This window comes from Syngnathus leptorhynchus, chromosome 2 (assembly GCF_054491065.1).
Source record: "Syngnathus leptorhynchus isolate UIUO chromosome 2, UIUO_Slep, whole genome shotgun sequence".
In the NCBI taxonomy this organism is placed as follows: Eukaryota; Metazoa; Chordata; class Actinopteri; order Syngnathiformes; family Syngnathidae; genus Syngnathus; species Syngnathus leptorhynchus.
In genome coordinates this window covers 15217212-15237732 of record NC_141196.1, presented here as the reverse complement: position 1 = coordinate 15237732, position 20521 = coordinate 15217212, and the positions used below count along the sequence as shown (strand labels likewise).

Below are 20521 nucleotides of genomic sequence, written 5' to 3'. Positions count from 1 at the left end.
TTGTTAGGGGCTCGAAAGTGAACTCTAAACTACAAATCCAAACCAAATGCCAAACAATCATCAACATGATAAAACATTTTACTCAACATTTGGACAACAAATGGAAAAACACACCCACCAATTTTTCTTATAAAGTAAAATAAAGAAGAACTCATAGAGGAGGGTAATAATAGTCATGATATATTGTGATATCTGCAATATCCCTCAGTGATTCATCTGCTTTGTTATTTCACATGCAGCTGCTGATTGCAAGAAAAAAATCAAGGTTATAGGCATTGTCGTCCATTATTCAATATGTTTCTATTTTAAATGAACACTGAGGAGATTGATGGTCTTTAATAACAAAGATGATTCATTTTCATTAAGGTTATGGCAGCACTGGTAAAGATGTATAATCTCATAGGTCGTGGACAACTACACAGACATTTGCTGGTGATTGAGCACAAGATAACCTTGGATCTTTTATGCAAAGATGTCAAACACCGTTGGAATGCATGGCTATACCCTATATAGCACTAGTAGCACACACGTTGGGTACTTTTTGAGTCATCAAATTTCTGGCGTCAATAACTACAGTATTGAAACAGCAGGAATATCTTTGGTATAAACTATTTGACGTACAGTCCCTCCAAAAGCATTTGCAATAACAGAAAAAAGAATCCACTTCCAGCAAGACAAGATATAATTCCAGTCAAATGCTAGACAATGAAAACATTATAAAATATGACAATGAGTTGCAGTAAGCACTATTCACAAATATTTGTAAATGAGTATGAATGACGTCAGTGGAAGCCGAAAGTAAGGAGACACACATAGTACCTTTAAAAGTGCCAAATGTGCAGAACCTATGCAAATGTCAGAGGAAGGTTGACACATGCCCACCCAAAAACAATTTAATATACGCATTATTTAGTGATTTGAAAAAATATTATTGTCTAATTTGATACTTAATCGAGTTCAATTTCTATAACTTAGTAACGCTTTACAATATAGGACGCCTGAATTATATATATGCAGTTAAAAAAACACATTTGGTGTTTGGCACAATTTTGTCTCTGACCATGGTACTGATTCACATGGCATGCATTTTGCAAAGGGAAAATGGTTAATTCTAACCTCTAGAGGAGAGTCGGGTTCATCCAGGATGTTCTTTTCATTGCGTCTCATCTGCAAGGTCTTTGTAAGACTGGGATCCATGACCAGAACGTTGTTACTCGCAGCCCTGTCCAATTTACAGTCACTTTTTCTGGAGTCGGTGGTCCTGCACACCTCATAATTGTACACGTGTGGGAGGGTCCCCGTCCCCAAAGTATCCGAGTACCGAGGTGGATAGTAAGGGATGACGGGCAGGTTGGAGTGGTACAGGACGCGAGACTGTCTCCACCTGTACACTTTGACTGCGATGATGAGCAGCAAGCAGGTAATGAAGAGGAAGGAGACCACAGCCAGCGCCAAGACTAAGTAAAAAGTCAGCTTGTCATTGTACTCCCTATCGTGCATGCTCAAGTCAGTGAACTCTGAGAGCACCTCAGGGAAGCTGTCGGCCACCGCCACGTTCACAATGACTGTGGCTGAACGAGAGGGCTGCCCGTTGTCCTCCACCACAACAGTCAGTCTTTGTTTGACGGCATCTTTATCAGTCACTTGGCGGACCGTTCGGATTTCTCCATTGTGGAGGCCTACTTCAAACAGCGCCCTGTCTGCGGCTTTGTGCACTTGATAGGAGAGCCAGGCGTTTTGGCCAGAGTCCACATCCACGGCCACTACTTTGGTCACCAGGTAGCCCACGTCGGCTGAACGAGGCACCATTTCGGCCAGCAGCGTGGCGCCCGTCTGAACCGGGTACAGCACTTGAGGGGCATTATCGTTCTGGTCCTGGATCAGGATGCGAACGCTCGTGTTGCTGCTGAGGGGAGGGGAGCCTCCATCCTGCGCTCTGACAACCAAGTCCACTTGTTTAATTTGCTCATAATCAAATGATCGAACGGCACTGAGAATACCAGTTTCAGAATTTAAAGAAACAAAAGTGGACACAGGACTGCCACTTACTTGTGTGTCCTCTAAAAGATAAGATACTCTCGCGTTTTGATTCCAATCAGTGTCTCGAGCAGTGACAGCAAATATGGAAACGCCTGGAGAATTATTCTCTGCCACATAAACTGAATAAATATTTTTATCAAAAATTGGTGCATTGTCATTCACGTCTGATATTCTAAGATGTAAGTTTGTTGAGCTGGAAAGCGGAGGTGTTCCGAGATCAGTGGCCATAATTGTTATGTTATACTCTGAAACAGATTCTCTATCAAAAAAATTATCTGTAATTAAATTATAATAGTTTGTCAGAGATGTCACCAATTTAAAGGGAAGTTTTCCATCTATGGAACATTTTATTTGCCCATTTTCATCAGAATCTACATCCTCTATATTAACAACTGCGACAGTTGTACCAGGAGGTGAGCCCTCGGACAGAGGACTTGAAAATGACATTATATTAATTACAGGAGCGTTGTCATTTACGTCAACAACATGGAATATAACTTTACTGGTCCCAATCAGCCCACCTTGATCCTTTGCTTCCACCCTCACTTCGTGCTTACTGTTTTTTTCGTAGTCAATATTACCAGAAACATAAATTGTGCCTGTGTGTTCATCAATATTAAATATATCGGCAGCACTTCCTTTTGTTTTAGACAAACTGTAAGAGATGAGTCCATACGGACCACTGTCAGCATCTGTAGCATTTACTGTAATTACACTGGAGCCTGCCATTGTGTTTTCCATAAGAGAAGCTTTGTATTCTGATTGATTAAAAACTGGCCGGTTGTCATTTGCATCTAAAACGTTTATTTCTATATTTACGGTGCCAGATCTCTGTGGCGTTCCTCCATCAAGTGCAATTAATTTTAATGACAAATGGGGATGTCGCTCTCTGTCTAAAGGCTTCTGGAGCACCATTTCAACATATTTACTGCCATCTGGGTTTGCATGCTGATTTAGGATAAAATGATCGTTTGGTGACAAAATGTAATTTTGCAACGCGTTTAGCCCCACATCTTGATCTTCGGCACTCTGCAGGGGGAATTGCACACCAACTGCAGCAGATTCACTTATTTCAAATAGGAGAGCCTTATCTTTATTTGAAAATACTGGGGCGTGATCATTAATATCCAAAACTTCAACAATTATTCTGTGCAGCTCGATCGGATTCTCTAAAATGATCTCAAACTTGAAGCTGCATGGCGTCACATCTCCGCAAAGCTCCTCCCGGTCTATTCTGTCACTGACGACCAGCAGCCCTTTGTCTGTTTTCAACTCCGTGTATTGAATGTTTTCTCCCGTCACGATGCGGGCCCGCCCTGCAACCATCCTTTTTATAGTCAAACCAAGATCTTGTGCAACGTTACCGATCACGGCGCCTTTCTTCATCTCCTCGGGAATAGAGTAACGAATCTGACCAACCACTGTGGCAGCTAAACAAAAAAAGAACAAAAGCGATTCCATTTGCTGGCGTGGTCCACAAAATAATTTCCATCTCCAGCGCGCGTCCACGGAGCATCTTCGACGCGCCATTTTCGCCAAAATAATCAAGTATTATTCCACAAATAAAATCACAGGTCCACCTTAAAAATATCCACTACGGTGAGATAAAAAAAAACAAAAAACAAAAACATCAACACTGACAATTAAAATCCGAAAAACAAACGCTCAGAGGCGCGCTCTGGCTCTTACGCGTCCTCCTCATCAAATGAAAAGAGCAAGTTGCGTCACTGCACAGGCGATCTGGGTTTGAGTGAATAGAGGAAAACCCTTACGTTGACCAATAGCGTCCCTTAGAGTAGAAATAGTGAATGTCATGTGCATATGTTCAAACGCTGCACACTGACAATAAATGCCATGTTAGCAAACATTTATATATAAATATCGATTCATAACGTTCTCATTTGTAATAAACGAATGCAAAATGAAGACCCCACGCAACTGTAAAATAACGTTCATATATATTCGAGTTACGTATTTGATACTGTGAATTACAACATTAATTCTCAGCTCGTTAATTCATACTGCAAAGATTTAATAGCTATTCAAAACATTGGCTACTATTTTCTCACTTTGTCACTATAATACCTGGCGTGTCACATACATTATAATTATTATTCTCTTAAAATGTATTATTGACTCTTCCGTGAAACCTTGTGAGTTCTATGCTCACAATCATGTCATAATTGTTTGATTTGAAGATGCTGTTGGTGTAAAATTGTAATTTTACCTTTCTGGGTATAAATTTCAGAAATTATTTTTTGGGGGTTGTTGAAATAAGAGTATGTAAATAAAAATAAAAATATATAAAATATGGAATTCATTTCGGAGTGAGCACAGGTTCAACGTCAATTGAACATCGACAAATGTTTCAACAACCAAGTTCAAAGTTAGGAGAGCTTTGTTAAATTTAGAACATGAACCTTTCAGCACCATGAACAGCACCAACACATACACGAACCACAATAACCATTGAAGTGAACGAAAGGAATGGGAATGGGAAAACATTTCACTCACCAAGGTTGACATCTGAGAAAAGTCTCCTGACATCTGCTTGTTGCCATTTGACATAGTATCAATATCAGCTCCATCCACACTCACCAAACTTTGACTCACAGCTTGCATATTTTTCATGTCACTTTTTCTGGAGTCAGTGGTCCTGCACACTTCATAATTGTACACGTGGGGGAGTGTCCCCGTCCCCAAAGTATCCGAGTACCGAGGTGGATAATACGGGATGACGGGCAGGTTGGAGTGGTACAGGACGCGAGACTGTCTCCACCTGTACACTTTGACTGCGATGATGAGCAGCAAGCAGGTGATGAAGAGGAAGGAGACCACAGCCAGTGCCAAGACTAAGTAAAAGGTCAGCTTGTCATTGTACTCCTTGTCGTGCATGCTCAAGTCAGTGAACTCTGAGAGCACCTCAGGGAAGCTGTCGGCCACCGCCACGTTCACAATGACTGTGGCTGAACGAGAGGGCTGCCCGTTGTCCTCCACCACAACAGTCAGTCTTTGTTTGACGGCATCTTTATCAGTGACTTGGCGGACCGTTCGGATTTCTCCATTGTGGAGGCCCACTTCAAACAGCGCCCTGTCTGTGGCTTTGTGCACTTGATAGGAGAGCCAGGCGTTTTGGCCAGAGTCCACGTCCACGGCCACCACTTTGGTCACCAGGTAGCCCACGTCGGCTGAACGAGGCACCATTTCGGCCAGCACCGTGCTGCCTGTCTGCACCGGGTATAGCACCTGAGGGGCGTTATCGTTCTGGTCCTGGATCAGGATGCGAACGCTCACGTTGCTGCTGAGGGGAGGGGAGCCTCCATCCTGCGCTCTGACAAGGAAGTGGAACTCTTTCAGTTGCTCATAGTCAAAAGAGCGCACTGCATGGATGACTCCACTCTCAGCACTGACAGATACGTATGAGGAGACTGGCACTCCATTAACTGAGGAGTCCTCCAGGATGTATGAAAGACGAGCATTCTGGTTCCAGTCAGCATCACTGGCTTTTACAGTGAATACAGAGAGACCTGGTGTATTGTTCTCTACAATGAAGGCCTCATATGAGGTCCTCTCAAAGACAGGTGCGTTGTCATTCACATCTGAGATATGTAAGGTGAGCGTAATGCTGCTAGAGAGGGATGGCACACCTTCATCAGAACACATTACAGTGATGTTATACTCAGACGCCCTTTCTCTGTCTAAATCGCCATCTGTCACTAAACTATAAAAACTATTTTTTGACATTTTCAGAATAAACGGAATGTTTTCATTTATAAAACAATTCACGTTTCCATTTTCTCCTGAATCTAAATCTTCTGTATTGATCATAGTGACAACAGTATTTATTTCAGCATCCTCTGATATTACGTTAGATTTGGACATAATGTTAATTACGGGCTTATTGTCATTTATATCTTGTACATCAATAATTAATTTACAAGAGTCTGTGAGGCCTCCATCATCACTTGCAAGTAAATGAATTTGAAAATTTCTAGACATCTCATAATCTATATTGCCAATTAATGAAACCTGACCATTTTCTTTATTTATGTCAAAAAATGTTTTCACATTATCGAGGGTGTTTGTTATTGAATACGATATTTTAGAATTCAATTCTCCATCTGCATCAGCAGCAGAAACAGTAGCCACGATTGTCCCAGCAGGTGAATTTTCATTAACAATTGCTGAGTATGTCGGCTGTGTGAAAACGGGGGCATTATCATTAACATCTAACACTGTAATAAGAATCATCATCGTTCCCGACATGGGCGGCTCTCCTCCATCTACAGCGGTTAACACGAGAGACATCTGCTCCGCTTTCTCTCTGTCTAAATGCTTCTGTAAAATCATTTCCACGTTTTTATTTCCATTTCCTTTATTTTGCAATTTGAGAGCAAAATGATCCGATGGTTTTAAGCCGTAATTTTGAAGGTCATTAATTCCAACATCAAGATCGACAGCCCTATCTAAAACGAATTTTGCGCCGATGGTCGCAGACTCACTTATTTTAAATTTCATTTCGTTTTTCTCAAAGCTTGGCGCATTATCATTTATGTCTGTAATCTGCACAGTAACACTGTAAAATTCCATTGGATTTTCTAGAATAATTTCTAAATGCAGCGCACAAAGCGCGGTGTGCGCGCAAAGAGCCTCCCTGTCGATCCTCTCTTTAACTAGAAGGACTCCTTTCTCTCGGCTCAGCTCGATGTATTCTTCATTGTTCCTCGAATAGATCTTAGCTTTGCCCGAAATCAGACGTTGTATTTGTAAACCTAAATCCTGTGCGATGTCGCCCACTAAAGATCCTCTGGTCAATTCCTCCGGAATAGAATAGCTGGCCTGGCCGTACACTGCGTCGAGGGCGAAGAGGAACACAAACATCAGCCGTACTTGCCCATTCATTGTTCCCTGCAATTCTCCCCAGCGGAGCTCCACTGTGCATATATTCCACTAAAAAGACTCTCCTCACAGTCTAATGACAGATATAATCCACTCTTAATCGTCGTGAATCGTATTCAGGTCCAAAATTATATATTTTTAAATTGCCAAGCACGTCAAATGATCCGTTCTCCTTCCGTCGCTTTGTCATACTGTTATGTCGACGTTATACAGAGGAGCAGCTCCAGTACTGACCCAGTCATTTACTTTTTGGTCTACAGCGTCCCTAAGAGTCCATATTGCAACACTGCAGGGCGGAAAAAGACCAATCCCTCCCTTTCTCCAGCAATAGCATAAAACATAGAGAAATTCTGTTCATAAAACAGACCATACTACATTAGTGACTGCAGACAAACATGAGTAACACACGCTACAGTCACTCTATAACAGCAGAAACGCAGAAAAATATTAAATAAGAAAATGTATGCTTTTCAGTAGTCCCAATTTAACGTCAATATTATGTTTCACCACTCTAAAAACGCCGGGGAGCTCTAAAAATACTGACATTTTTACAAATTTGTTAAACTTGCAGGGATTTTCTTCCTTAAATGAGCTTAATTCCTCTTGTTTAACTAGGCACACAAACACAAAAGGTAAATGTAGCTGCATTAATTGGACATGTTCTATTGAAGCTGTTTATAAATAAAAATGTTCAATGTTTTCAATGTGTGAGCGTTTACCTGGAAGTCATTTTTTAAAAAAACATATACAGACTTCAAAAGGTGCAAATTCAAGTTCACTAATAGTAGATGTGCACCATGCATGCATCCCTGGCTCCACAATTTGTCTTCAATAAATACTCATATAAAAGACCTACGTCAAAATAAAGACAAATTGGCAATTTTTAATTCATCTCCAAAAGGGAAATATTTTTTGCGATAGTTGTGCATTTATCTTTTTTTTTTTTAGAATTATTAGACATGATAGGAAGGCAGTTGAGTTCAAAAGTCAAAATTAAACAATTTTCAAAGTAATGTTCTCCAATATACAGTTACTTAAAGATTGCTAACTATGATGGCATATAGGGAGAGGTGAAAGTTTATCGTAACTCTTTGTCAAAAGTTTTTCTTTTTTAACATAGCAATGCTCGACAGTCAGTCCGTGAAACAATATAACTTAAACTTGTGCGTAAAATGGTTTGTGATCAAACAACATCCAGTGAATTTTCTAAGTATACGCACACATATTTTAACAGTCTTGACCCCTGTATGTTCTAATATTTATCTGATATGGTGGCAGAGGCGATTAAGATTCATATTTAAACCAGTTTCTATTAGCAAACCGTCACTGTGAAAAAAAACCCCACAGACAACCAAGTCAAGGTCATGTAGTTTTGGGGGAATGCAAAGCAAGCCCATGAGAGATTAGGATACACAAAACCAATCATTCCGCCATGCATTTCATAAATTGTTTGTTTGTCTCCATTAGGTTCGCAGGGAACTGGAATGTTGGAGACAAACATGAAAGAACAAGGAAGACAAGCAAACTTCATGTAGGGATGTTCAAACTAAAAATCAAGAATGCATCAACTGACTATGGAAAATGCGCTAACTACAAAAACACCACAAAAAGTAAGATGCTTTTTGAGGTAAACAAGAGAAAATATAGACTACATGTTTTCCAAGGCACTCGACCTATCGCAGTGTTTAACATATTCACTTTATTTACCCATCCATGCATTTTCCACACATCTTATCCTTTTTAAGTTTGCATGCTTATTAACTCACTCGTAATCAGCCAGAACTCATACAAACTGCTAAATTGTCATCACTTCATGGGTAATCAAATCCAACTCTTCTAATGAGGATCAGTGGCTAGAGAAATCAAATGTTTCTAAAGAGAGATGTGACCAAATATAAATTTATTGTAAACATTTCTATAACAGGGACATTAAATAAGAAATCTGAAATTGACAGTAATAAGGTATTGCATTAAGAGTCAGGTTGAATACAGTATAATACAATGTAGGTTTATGTAATCAATAGTTGTAGGAATTAGTCTAAATACTAAGATCTCTATGGTGGGGAACCACCATTTTGAACATGATTCTCAGGGAGCCACTCAAACCAAGTGAAAAAGAATGACGCATCCCAAACATTAAGATTTGTCCTTGATCAAAGATTGGAGACCTTACATTGCTGATCACAACTAAGTCATGAAACAAAACGAGACGGAGAGCTCCACGGGACAAAGTTATGAACTAACCTCAAGAGGAGAGTCAGGTTCATCCAAGATGTGCTTTTCACTATGTAGTTTCTGCATCGTCGCTGCAAAACTGGGGTCCATTGTCATCATGTTATGACTTGCAGCTCTGTCCGATTTACAGTCACTTTTTCTGGAGTCGGTGGTCCTGCACACCTCATAATTGTACACGTGCGGGAGGGTCCCAGTCCCCAAAGTATCCGAGTACCGAGGTGGATAATACGGGATGACTGGCAGGTTGGAGTGGTACAGGACGCGAGACTGTCTCCACCTGTACACTTTAACTGCGATGATGAGTATCAAGCAGGTGATGAAGAGGAAAGAGACCACAGCCAGCGCCAAGACTAAGTAAAAAGTCAGCTTGTCATTGTACTCCTTGTCGTGCATGCTCAAGTCGGTGAACTCTGAGAGCACCTCAGGGAAGCTGTCGGCCACCGCCACGTTCACAATGACCGTGGCTGAACGAGAGGGCTGCCCGTTGTCCTCCACCACGACAGTCAGTCTTTGTTTGAGAGCATCTTTATCATTCACTTGGCGGACCGTTCGGATTTCTCCGTTGTGGAGGCCCACTTCAAACAGCGCCCTGTCCGTGGCTTTGTGCACTTGATAGGAGAGCCAGGCGTTCTGGCCAGAGTCCACGTCCACGGCCACCACTTTGGTCACCAGGTAGCCCACGTCTGCCGAACGAGGCACCATTTCGGCCAGCACCGAGCCACCCGTCTGCACCGGGTACAGCACCTGAGGGGCGTTGTCGTTCTGGTCCTGGATTAGGATGCGAACGCTAGCATTGCTGCTGAGGGGAGGGGAGCCTCCATCCTGTGCTCTGACACGGAATTTGAACTCTTTCAGTTGCTCATAGTCAAAAGAGCGCACTGCATGGATAACTCCACTTTCAGCATTAACGGACACATATGAGGAGACTGGCACTCCGTTAACTGAGGAGTCCTCCAGAATGTACGAAAGACGAGCATTCTGGTTCCAGTCAGCGTCACTGGCTTTTACAGTGAATACGGAGAGACCTGGTGTGTTGTTTTCCACAATGTAGGCCTCATATGAGCTCCTCTCAAAGACAGGCGCATTATCATTCATATCTGAGATGTGTAAGGTGAGCGTGACACTGCTGGAGAGAGAGGGTACGCCTTCATCAGAGCACATTACAGTGATGTTATACTCGGATGCACTCTCTCTGTCTAAATCACTGTCCGTCACTAAACTATAAAAATTATTTTCAGAGGTTTTGAGCGTAAATGGAATATTTCCATTGATAAAGCATTTAACTATTCCATTTTCTCCTGAATCCAAATCTTCTATGCTGATAACAGTGACAACAGTGTTGATTTCTGCATTTTCTGATATAATATTTGACTTGGACATTATATTTATTTCTGGCTTGTTGTCATTCACATCTTGTACATCAATAATCAATTTACACGAATCTGTGAGTCCTCCGTCGTCACTTGCAAGTAAATGGATTTGAAAATTCTTCGATTTTTCATAATCTATATTTCCGATTAATGAAACTTGGCCATTTTCCTTATTTATCTTAAAAATATTTCTAACTCTGTCGAGGGTGTTTGTTATTGAATACGATATTTTAGAGTTCAAGTCTGCATCTGCATCAGAGGCAGATACAGTCGCCACAATTGTTCCTACAGGTGAATTCTCAATAACAACAGCTTTGTACGTAGGCTGTGTGAATACGGGGGCATTATCATTAGCATCTAACACTGTAATAAGAATCATCATCGTTCCCGACATGCGCGGCTCCCCTCCATCTACAGCAGTTAACACGAGGGACATCTGCTCCGCTTTCTCTCTGTCTAAATGCTTTTGTAAAATCATTTCCACGTTTTTATTTCCATCTGCATTATTTTGCACTTTGAGAGCAAAATGATTCGCTGGTTTTAATTCGTAATTTTGAAGGTCATTAATTCCCACATCAAGATCGGCAGCCCTTTCTAAAACGAATTTTGCGCCGATAGTTGCAGACTCACTGATTTTAAATTTCATTTCATTTTTCTCAAAGCTTGGCGCATTATCATTTATGTCTGTAATCTGTACAGTAACACCGTAAAATTCGATTGGATTTTCCAAAATTATGCGAAAATGCAGTGCACAAAGCGCGGTGTGTGCGCAAAGAGCCTCCCTGTCGATCCTCTCTTTAACGAGAAGGACTCCTTTCTCTCGGCTCAGCTCGATGTATTCTTCATTGTTCCTCGAATAGATCTTGGCTTTTCCAGAAATCAAACGTTGAATTTCTAAACCTAAATCCTGTGCGACGTGTCCCACTAAAGATCCTCTGGTCATTTCCTCCGGAATAGAATAGCTGGCCTGGCCGTACGCTGCGTCGAGGGCGAAGAGGGACACAAACAGCAGCGGTACTTGCCCATTCATTGTTCCCTGCAATCTTCTCCAGTAGAGCTCCTCTCTGTATATATTCCACTTAAAGGATCCTTTTCACAGGCTAATGTCAAATAGTATCCACTGTAAATCGAAGTAAATATCGTTTTCTGGTCCAATCACGTCTTTTTTTTGCTCCCCATTTGAAAAGCACGTCAAATGATCCGCTCTCCTCCCGTTGCTTTGTCACTGCGTTATGTCGACGTTATATGGAGGAGCAGCTCCAGTCCTGACCCAGTCATTTACTTTTTGGTCGACAGCGTCCCTAAGAGTCCATATTGCAATACTGCAGGATGAATCAAACCAGATATTCACAATACACGAGCCTCAACGACTGAACACCAACATGACTGACTCCAACCAATATTTTTTTTATGATTGATTTCTGATGACGTGTAGCTATATATGATTGCACATATAACTTTGCTACAGTTTACAAAGAAACATTTGCAATGTTTTGTCACAGTGTGATGGATTAACTTGCAATCTTTTAAAGAAAATGATGGAACTTAAAGAGTGCAGATCGACTCAAGTTTCCAATGTCAGTGATAAAAGGATATATTGATAAATGAGCATCCCGGGCTTCATAATAAGTCTGTACAAATATTATAGACCAAAACAGAAGGAAAGGATTATTGGTAAATTTCTATTTGTCTTCACAATGGGGAATCTTTTTTAGTAATGTTGCAATTAGTATATTCATTTTGAGTTATCAGACATGAAAAGGTCAGGGGAGGGCAGCTGAGGTGAAATGTCAAATTCACATGATCTCTTAAAACAATTTTCAAAGAAAAAAAATCATATGCACTCCAATATTAAGAAACTTAAAGGAGGCTAACTATGATGGCATATAGGGAGAGATGAAAGTAGTATATATTGGCTACTCATTATCAAGAGTTTTGATTTAAAAGAAGAAAAACCACGCATGATAGTCCAATGAAACACTAGACAACCTACAATTTGTCAGAAAAATGGGCTACTCATCCACATGCTGTACAATTACACACTAAACGTTACCAAATGTTACCAAATATTTACAGCAAAGTATTATTGAATGCAAGTGTTTCCATCTAGTTCAGGTAGATTCAATATTAGATTGCAATGACAGCTTGAATATGAACTTGACAAATAGTAATGGACAGTTGGAATTGAAAATGAGGATATATTTGAAGTTTGAAGTACTCAACACCGAACAAAAAAATGTGCCCATGTGAAAAACTATCCATGGTTCTGAAATTGCACTCAACTGCAACTCCTTAAATTTCTTCGTTTTAAAATCAGGGGGATTGAAACAATGCCTATCATCTTCAACATTTGAACTTAATTGAAGTCATACGATTAAAGCTGAGATACCTTACTGATAACAAATAGGTCACTAACCCAAAACAAGACAGAAAACGTCACAAGACAATGTTACAAACTAACCTCTATAGGAGAATCCGGTTCATCCAGGATGTTCTTTGGACAGTGTATCTTCTGCATGGTCCCAGTGGAACTGCGGTCCATGACTAGCAAATTCTGACTAGCAGCTCTGTCCATTTTACAGTCACTTTTTCTTGAGTCGGTGGTCCTGCACACCTCGTAATTGTACACGTGTGGGAGGGTCCCCGTCCCCAAAGTATCCGAGTACCGAGGTGGATAATACGGGATGACGGGCAGGTTGGAATGGTAAAGGACGCGAGACTGTCTCCACCTGTACACTTTGACTGCTATGATGAGCAGCAAGCAGGTGACGAAGAGAAAGGAGACCACAGCCAGCGCCAAGACTAAGTAAAAAGTCAGCTTTTCATTGTACTCCCTATCGTGCATGCTCAAGTCAGTGAACTCTGAGAGCACCTCAGGGAAGCTGTCGGCCACCGCCACGTTCACAATGACTGTAGCTGAACGAGAGGGCTGCCCGTTGTCCTCCACCACAACAGTCAGTCTTTGTTTGACAGCATCTTTATCAGTCACTTGGCGGACCGTTCGGATTTCTCCGTTGTGGAGGCCCACTTCAAACAGCGCCCTGTCTGTGGCTTTGTGCACTTGATAGGAAAGCCAGGCATTCTGGCCAGAGTCCACGTCCACGGCCACCACTTTGGTCACCAGGTAGCCCACGTCGGCCGAACGAGGCACCATTTCGGCCAGCAGCGAGCCACCTGTCTGCACCGGATACAGCACTTGAGGGGCGTTGTCGTTTTGGTCTTGGATCAGGATGCGAACGCTCGCGTTGCTGCTGAGGGGAGGGGAACCTCCATCCTGCGCTCTGACCATCAATTCAATTTGTTTAATTTGCTCATAATCGAATGATCGAACTGCACTGAGAACACCGGTTTCAGAATTTAAAGAAACAAAAGTAGACACTGGACTGCCACTTATGTGTGTGTCCTCTAAAAGATAAGATACTCTGGCATTTTGATTCCAATCAGCGTCTCGAGCGGTGACAGCAAATATGGAGATGCCTGGAGAATTATTCTCTGCCACATAAGCTGAATAAATATTTTTACCAAATATTGGTGCATTGTCATTCACGTCTGAGATTCCAAGATGTAACTTTATAGAGCTAGAAAGCGGAGGCGTTCCGAGATCAGTGGCTCTAATTGTTATGTTATATTCTGAAACAGATTCTCTATCAAAAAATTGATCTGAAATTAAATTATAATAGTTTGTCAGAGATGTCTCCAATTTAAAGGGAAGTTTTCCATCAATGAAACATTTTATTTGTCCATTTCTATCAGAATCAGCATCTTTTATGTTAAGAACTGCAACTGTCGTACCAGGAGGGGAATCCTCAGACAGAGGACTGGAAAATGACATTATATGAATTGATGGAGCATTGTCATTTACATCAATAACATCAAATATAACTTTACTGGTCCCTGTCAATCCACCTTGATCTTTTGCTTCCACCCTCACTTCGTACTTTTTGTTCTTTTCAAAGTCTATTTGACCAGACACATAAATTTTGCCAGTGTTTTCATCAATATGAAAAACCTCTGCTGCACTTCCTTTTGTTTGAGACAAACTGTAAGTGATGAGTCCATATGGACCACTGTCAGCATCTGTAGCATTTACTGTAATTACACTCGTGCCTTTCATTGTGTTTTCCATAACAACGGCCTTATAGACTGATTGGTTGAATACAGGTTCATTATCATTTGCATCTAACACGTTTATTTCTATATTTGCAGTGCCAGATCTCTGTGGCGTTCCTCCATCAAGTGCAATTAATTTTAATGACAAATGGGGATGTCGCTCTCTGTCTAAAGGCTTCTGGAGCACCATTTCAACATATTTACTGCCATCTGGGTTTGCATGCTGATTTAGGATAAAATTGTCGTTTGGCGACAAAATGTAATTTTGCAATGCGTTTTGCCCCACATCTTGATCCTCTGCACTCTTGAGAGGAAAGCGCACTCCCACTACAGCTGATTCACTTATTTCAAATAGGGGAGCTTTATCTTTATTTGAAAATACAGGGGCGTGATCATTAATATCTAAAACCTCAACAATTATTCTGTGCAGCTCGATCGGATTCTCTAAAATGATCTCAAAGCTGAAGCTGCATGGCGTCACATCTCCGCAAAGCTGCTCCCGGTCTATTCTGTCACTGACGACCAGGAGCCCTTTGTCTGTCTTCAGCTCCGTATATTGAATGTTTCCTCCCGTCACGATGCGCGCTCGCCCAGCAATGAGTCTCTTCGTGTCCAAACCGAGATCTTGCGCCACGTTTCCAATCACGGAGCCTTTTTTCATCTCCTCCGGAATAGAATAACGAATTTGACCACCTACCGTGGTTACCAAACGAAGCAGAAAAATGAGCGTTCCTACTTTCCGTATCCATCCATAAAACAACCTCCATTTTGTCCGTGAGAAAGAAAGATGTCCGTGATTATCCATGATTATATAAAAAAAGAGAGGAGTTATGTCCTTGTAATGGATTAATACTTCGTTAACTAATTCACCTCTTTACACGCAAACCAATGTGAGGCATGAGATTGCTGTTCCTTCACTTGCCCTCACCACTAACAAAAGACAAAATCTCTTCTAGTGCCTCGTCAATAGGGAGGACTGCATGACGACAACACCGGGAAAATCATATCCAAGCCAACAGCGTCTCTTAGAGTCTAAAACGTGTAAGGACGAGCGACGCACAACAAAAGTAATGAACACTCATAACTCTCAAAAGTAATTACAATATTGCCCTTGCTTCGTTTTAAAATATATACAGAAAACACCTATGAACAAAAAATAATTTTTAAGTTTAACAGAACAGCTTTCAAAAAGTTGCACCAGTTGTGATATTATTATTATTATTATTATTATTATTATTATTATTATTATTTGGTAGTCGTATTTGTCAAAGATTTTCCCAAAAATAATTTTTAAACTTTTTGAAGACGTCTTGCAACAATGCTGCACTGTAAAGTCAAGCTGGGCGACGGTGGGCGCCTGAGTGGTCCCTAAAAAAAAAAAAAAACTCCAGCACTGTGGACAGCGACATTGCAGCTCAACGATTGGTATAACACGGAAACGTTAAATAATTATATTTGTCAAAAAATTAAACTGCGTATTCGACACGTTAGATTATAAAAAAATGTTTGATTTAATTTACAATTACACATGTATACTACATCAAATATTTGTGATTAGAAGAGGATCAGCTTGTACGCTGGTGGTTCTATGACACGAATATACGCACAAATATGTTTTGAATAATTCATTGTTTACACTTTTATTTTGAAATTAATTTTACTTTGAAAAACGCATTAACATGCAGCGATGTGGAAATGTGGAAGACACTCCAATAGAGCAACAAAACAATGCTCATAATCTACCAAAGCTGAAAAGCTTGAAATTCAAATAAACAGTAGTCTTAAGTTCCATAACATGCTCTGACATAAGAGTTTAAAATTACGTTTTAAATTTCCATGTACATTCAAATTATGTATCTTCTCAAAGACTATATTTTGGGTACTAAACATGATTTCTTGACTTGTGGATTCGCAGGCCACGTGACCCCCTTGTATAGTTGTGGACTCATGCTGACTGCCATATAACAGATTAGGAATGTTAAAATATTCACTCACCAAAGTTGAAAACTGTGAGAAGTTTCCAGACAGCTCCTTATTCCCATGTGGCAGTTCACCATCAGCTCCATCCACACTCACCAAACTTTGACTCATGGCTTGCATGTTCTTCATGTCACTTTTTCTAGAGTCAGTGGTCCTGCATACCTCATAATTGTACACGTGCGGGAGGGTCCCAGTACCCAAAGTATCTGAGTACCGCGGTGGATAGTAAGGGATGACGGGCAGGTTGGAGTGGTACAGGACGCGAGACTGTCTCCACCTGTGCACTTTGACTGCGATGATGAGCACCAAGCAAGTGACAAAGAGGAAGGAGACCACAGCCAGCGCCAAGACTAAGTAAAAAGTCAGCTTGTCATTGTACTCCTTGTCATGCATGCTCAAGTCAGTGAACTCTGAGAGCACTTCAGGGAAGCTGTCGGCCACCGCCACGTTCACAATGACTGTAGCTGAACGAGAGGGCTGCCCGTTGTCCTCCACCACGACAGTCAGTCTTTGTTTGACAGCATCTTTATCAGTCACTTGGCGGACCGTTCGGATTTCTCCATTGTGGAGGCCCACTTCAAACAGCGCCCTGTCGGTGGCTTTGTGCACTTGATAGGAGAGCCAGGCGTTCTGGCCAGAGTCCACGTCCACGGCCACCACTTTGGTCACCAGGTAGCCCACGTCTGCCGAACGAGGTACCATTTCGGCCAGCAGCGAGCCGCCTGTCTGCACTGGGTACAGCACCTGAGGGGCGTTGTCATTCTGATCCTGGATCAGGATGCGAACGCTCGCGTTGCTGCTGAGGGGAGGGGAGCCTCCATCCTGCGCTCTGACACGGAATTGGAACTCTTTCAGTTGCTCATAGTCAAAAGAGCGCACTGCATGGATGACTCCACTTTCAGCACTAACAGACACATATGAGGAGACTGGCACTCCGTTAACTGAGGAGTCCTCCAGGATGTAAGAAAGACGAGCATTTTGGTTCCAGTCAGCATCACTGGCTTTTACAGTGAATATGGAGAGACCTGGTGTGTTGTTTTCCACAATGTAGGCCTCATATGAGGTCCTCTCAAAGACAGGTGCGTTGTCATTCACATCTGAGATGTGCAAAGCGAGAGTGACGCTACTGGAGAGGGGGGGCACACCCTCATCGGAACACATCACTGTGATATTATATTCACATGACTGCTCTCTGTCTAAATCACTATCTGTCACTAAAGTATAAAAGTTATTTGTTGAGGTTTTTAATGTAAATGGTATGTTTTCGTTTAAGAAACAAACAACATTTCCATTATCTCCAGAGTCTTTATCTTCTATATTTATCATGGTGACAACTGTATTGATCTCTGCATTTTCTGAAATAATATTTGACTTTGACATAATGCTTATTTTAGGCTCATTGTCGTTGAGGTCTTGTACATCAACAATTATTTTGCATGAATCCGTAAGGCCCCCTTCATCACTGGCGAGTATATTTATTTGATAGTTACGAGACTGCTCGAAATCAATTATTCCTATCAATGTCACTTCACCAGTTTCTTTGTTAATGTCGAACAGGCTTCTAATATCATTTAGGGCATCACTTATGGAATAAGATTTTTTTGCGTTCGAGCCCTGATCTGCATCAGTTGCAGAAACAGTTGCCACAAGTGTGCCTACAGCAGAATTCTCCGTTACAATAGCTTTGTATGTGTGTTGCGTAAAAATTGGGGCATTATCATTAGCGTCTAACACTGTAACAAGAATCATCATCGTTCCCGTCATACGCGGCTCTCCTCCATCCACAGCAGTAAGCACAAGAGACATCTGCTCCTCTTTCTCTCTGTCTAAAGGCTTCTTTAAAACCATTTCCACATTTTTATTTCCATCCGCGTTATTTCCCAGCTTAAGAGCAAAATGACCTGATGGTTTTAATTCATAATTATTAACGCCGTTAGTTCCGACGTCAAGATCTACAGCCTTCTCTAAAACAAATTTAGCTCCGATGACTGCTGACTCGCTTATTTTAAATTTCATTTCGCCCCTGTTAAACGTTGGCGCATTGTCATTAATGTCAGTAACCTGAACTGTAATGCTGTAAAATTGCATGGGGTTCTCTAAAACAATTTGAAAATGTAAAGCGCAAGGCGTCGTCTGTCTGCAGAGCGCCTCTCTGTCAATCCTTTCTTTTAAAAGGATGACTCCTCTGTCTCTATTCAACTCAACGTAATTGTCACCATCTCGGTTATAAATGCGCGCTTTGCCGGCCAGCAAACGTTTGGTCTGCAAACCTAAATCATGAGCTATGTTTCCAACGAGAGATCCTTTGGGCATCTCCTCCGGGATGGAATAACTGACCTGCCCGAACACTAAACCCACGGAGAGAGAAAAAATAAAGAGAAGCACTTGCCTTGCCATTGTTCTATAAATTCGAGTATTTTCCGGCAATAAAAAAATAAAAAAACATCTCATCAAATTAATACTAGTTTGATGAAGGTAATGAATTCTTCTGCTAAATATCCATAGGAAAAAGGTAAATCCAAATGGTTGAATCGCGCTTTTTCCAAGAGCGTGATGGCTCGAATGCTCGTTCTTTGTCGTTGTCTTCTTCCAATATGTCCAAATAACATGGGCGGTTACAGCAGAAACCATTAGAGCCAGCCTGCCGCAGTTTGTGGTCTACAGCGGCCCTAAGAGTCCACTCCGACAAACTGCAGGTCCCCAGCATTTATTTATGGTAGAGGCAATTCTACCAAAATAAAAATCTTTTGGAGTTCTCCTCGATGTAAACGTTTGCTGTTACAGCATAAATGTGTTTTGTGTTTATATATATATATATATATATATATATATATATATATATATATATATACACACACACACACACACACACACACACACACACACACACACACACACACACACACACATTTTTCAGGCCACCTAATGCAATTATTCAGGAAATAAGTGTCTCAAAATAATTACTTGATTTGTCTAGTTATTTGCCACGATTTTAAACACGTTTCTTTAATTATTAATATGGTTAACTTGCATAATAAGCAGCGCTTGAAGTTATTAGCTACTTTCCTACGCACTTTAATTCTTCACAAAATTACACTAAATTGGCCTTATGCACCAAAAGAGATTTGTATTTAAGATGCCATCCAAACTAACAATAAGTTGATAGAAATGCCTCACTGAAAGCAATATATGTTATCAGATACAAACAAAGAGAAAGAATGGTGAAATACTGACTCACCAAGGTCGACATCTGTGAAAAGTTTCCTGACAGCTCCTTGTTCACATGTGGCGTGTCAGTGTCAGCTCCATCTACACTCACCAAACTTTGACTCATGCCTTGCATATTCTTCATGTCACTTTTTCTAGAGTCAGCGGTCCTGCACACCTCGTAATTGTACACATGCGGGAGGGTCCCAGTTCCCAAAGTATCCGAGTACCGAGGTGGATAATAAGGAATGACGGGCAGGTTGGAGTGGTACAGGACGCGAGATTGTCTCCACCTGTACACCTTGACAGCGATGATGAGCAGCAAACAGGTGACGAAGAGGAAGGAGACCACAGCCAGTGCCAAGACCAAGTAAAAAGTCAGCTTGTCATTGTACTCCTTGTCGTGCATGCTCAAGTCAGTGAACTCCGAGAGCACCTCAGGGAAGCTGTCGGCCACCGCCACGTTCACAATGACCGTGGTTGAACGAGAGGGTTGCCCGTTGTCCTCCACCACGACAGTCAGTCTTTGTTTGACAGCATCTTTATCAGTCACTTGGCGGACTGTTCGGATTTCTCCGTTGTGGAGGCCCACTTCAAACAGCGCCCTGTCTGTGGCTTTGTGCACTTGATAGGAGAGCCAGGCGTTTTGGCCAGAGTCCACATCCACGGCCACTACTTTA

The 20521-nt window shown here is 41.5% G+C and overlaps 5 protein-coding genes across 7 annotated transcripts in view; all 5 read right to left on the bottom strand.

The window, feature by feature from the left end:
• LOC147060988 (protocadherin gamma-C5-like) overlaps positions 1-20521 on the bottom strand; it is a 147437-nt gene that overhangs the window by 75106 nt on the left and 51810 nt on the right. For 2 of the 3 annotated variants that reach the window (XM_085931661.1, XM_085931688.1), the window contains exon 1: positions 9184-11574. The exons of the other annotated variant lie outside the window; for it this stretch is intronic. In XM_085931661.1, coding sequence (XP_085787787.1) covers positions 9184-11574 — 2391 coding nt within the window. Of the gene's footprint in view, positions 1-9183; positions 11575-20521 lie in introns of those variants that run through there. 3 annotated transcript variants of the gene reach the window in all.
• LOC147060998 (protocadherin beta-16-like) lies at positions 972-3570 on the bottom strand. The gene is made up of 4 exons (XM_085906550.1): positions 3564-3570; positions 3184-3470; positions 1117-1899; positions 972-998 (listed from the first exon to the last, which is right to left on the bottom strand). Exons 1-4 carry the CDS (start codon positions 3568-3570, stop codon positions 972-974), a joined length of 1104 nt encoding a protein of 367 aa, XP_085762676.1.
• On the bottom strand, positions 4428-6942 carry LOC147060997 (protocadherin beta-8-like). The gene is made up of 3 exons (XM_085906548.1): positions 6608-6942; positions 4555-5329; positions 4428-4436 (listed from the first exon to the last, which is right to left on the bottom strand). Exons 1-3 carry the CDS (start codon positions 6940-6942, stop codon positions 4428-4430), a joined length of 1119 nt encoding a protein of 372 aa, XP_085762674.1.
• On the bottom strand, positions 12994-15650 carry LOC147060996 (protocadherin beta-4-like). Its single transcript, XM_085906547.1, has 2 exons — positions 15079-15650; positions 12994-13785 (listed from the first exon to the last, which is right to left on the bottom strand). Exons 1-2 carry the CDS (start codon positions 15457-15459, stop codon positions 12994-12996), a joined length of 1173 nt encoding a protein of 390 aa, XP_085762673.1. The 5' UTR covers positions 15460-15650.
• On the bottom strand, positions 16600-19302 carry LOC147060995 (protocadherin gamma-A12-like). Its single transcript, XM_085906546.1, has 3 exons — positions 18696-19302; positions 16650-17402; positions 16600-16608 (listed from the first exon to the last, which is right to left on the bottom strand). The coding sequence occupies exons 1-3, from the start codon at positions 19263-19265 to the stop codon at positions 16600-16602; spliced, it is 1332 nt and encodes a 443-aa protein (XP_085762672.1). The 5' UTR covers positions 19266-19302.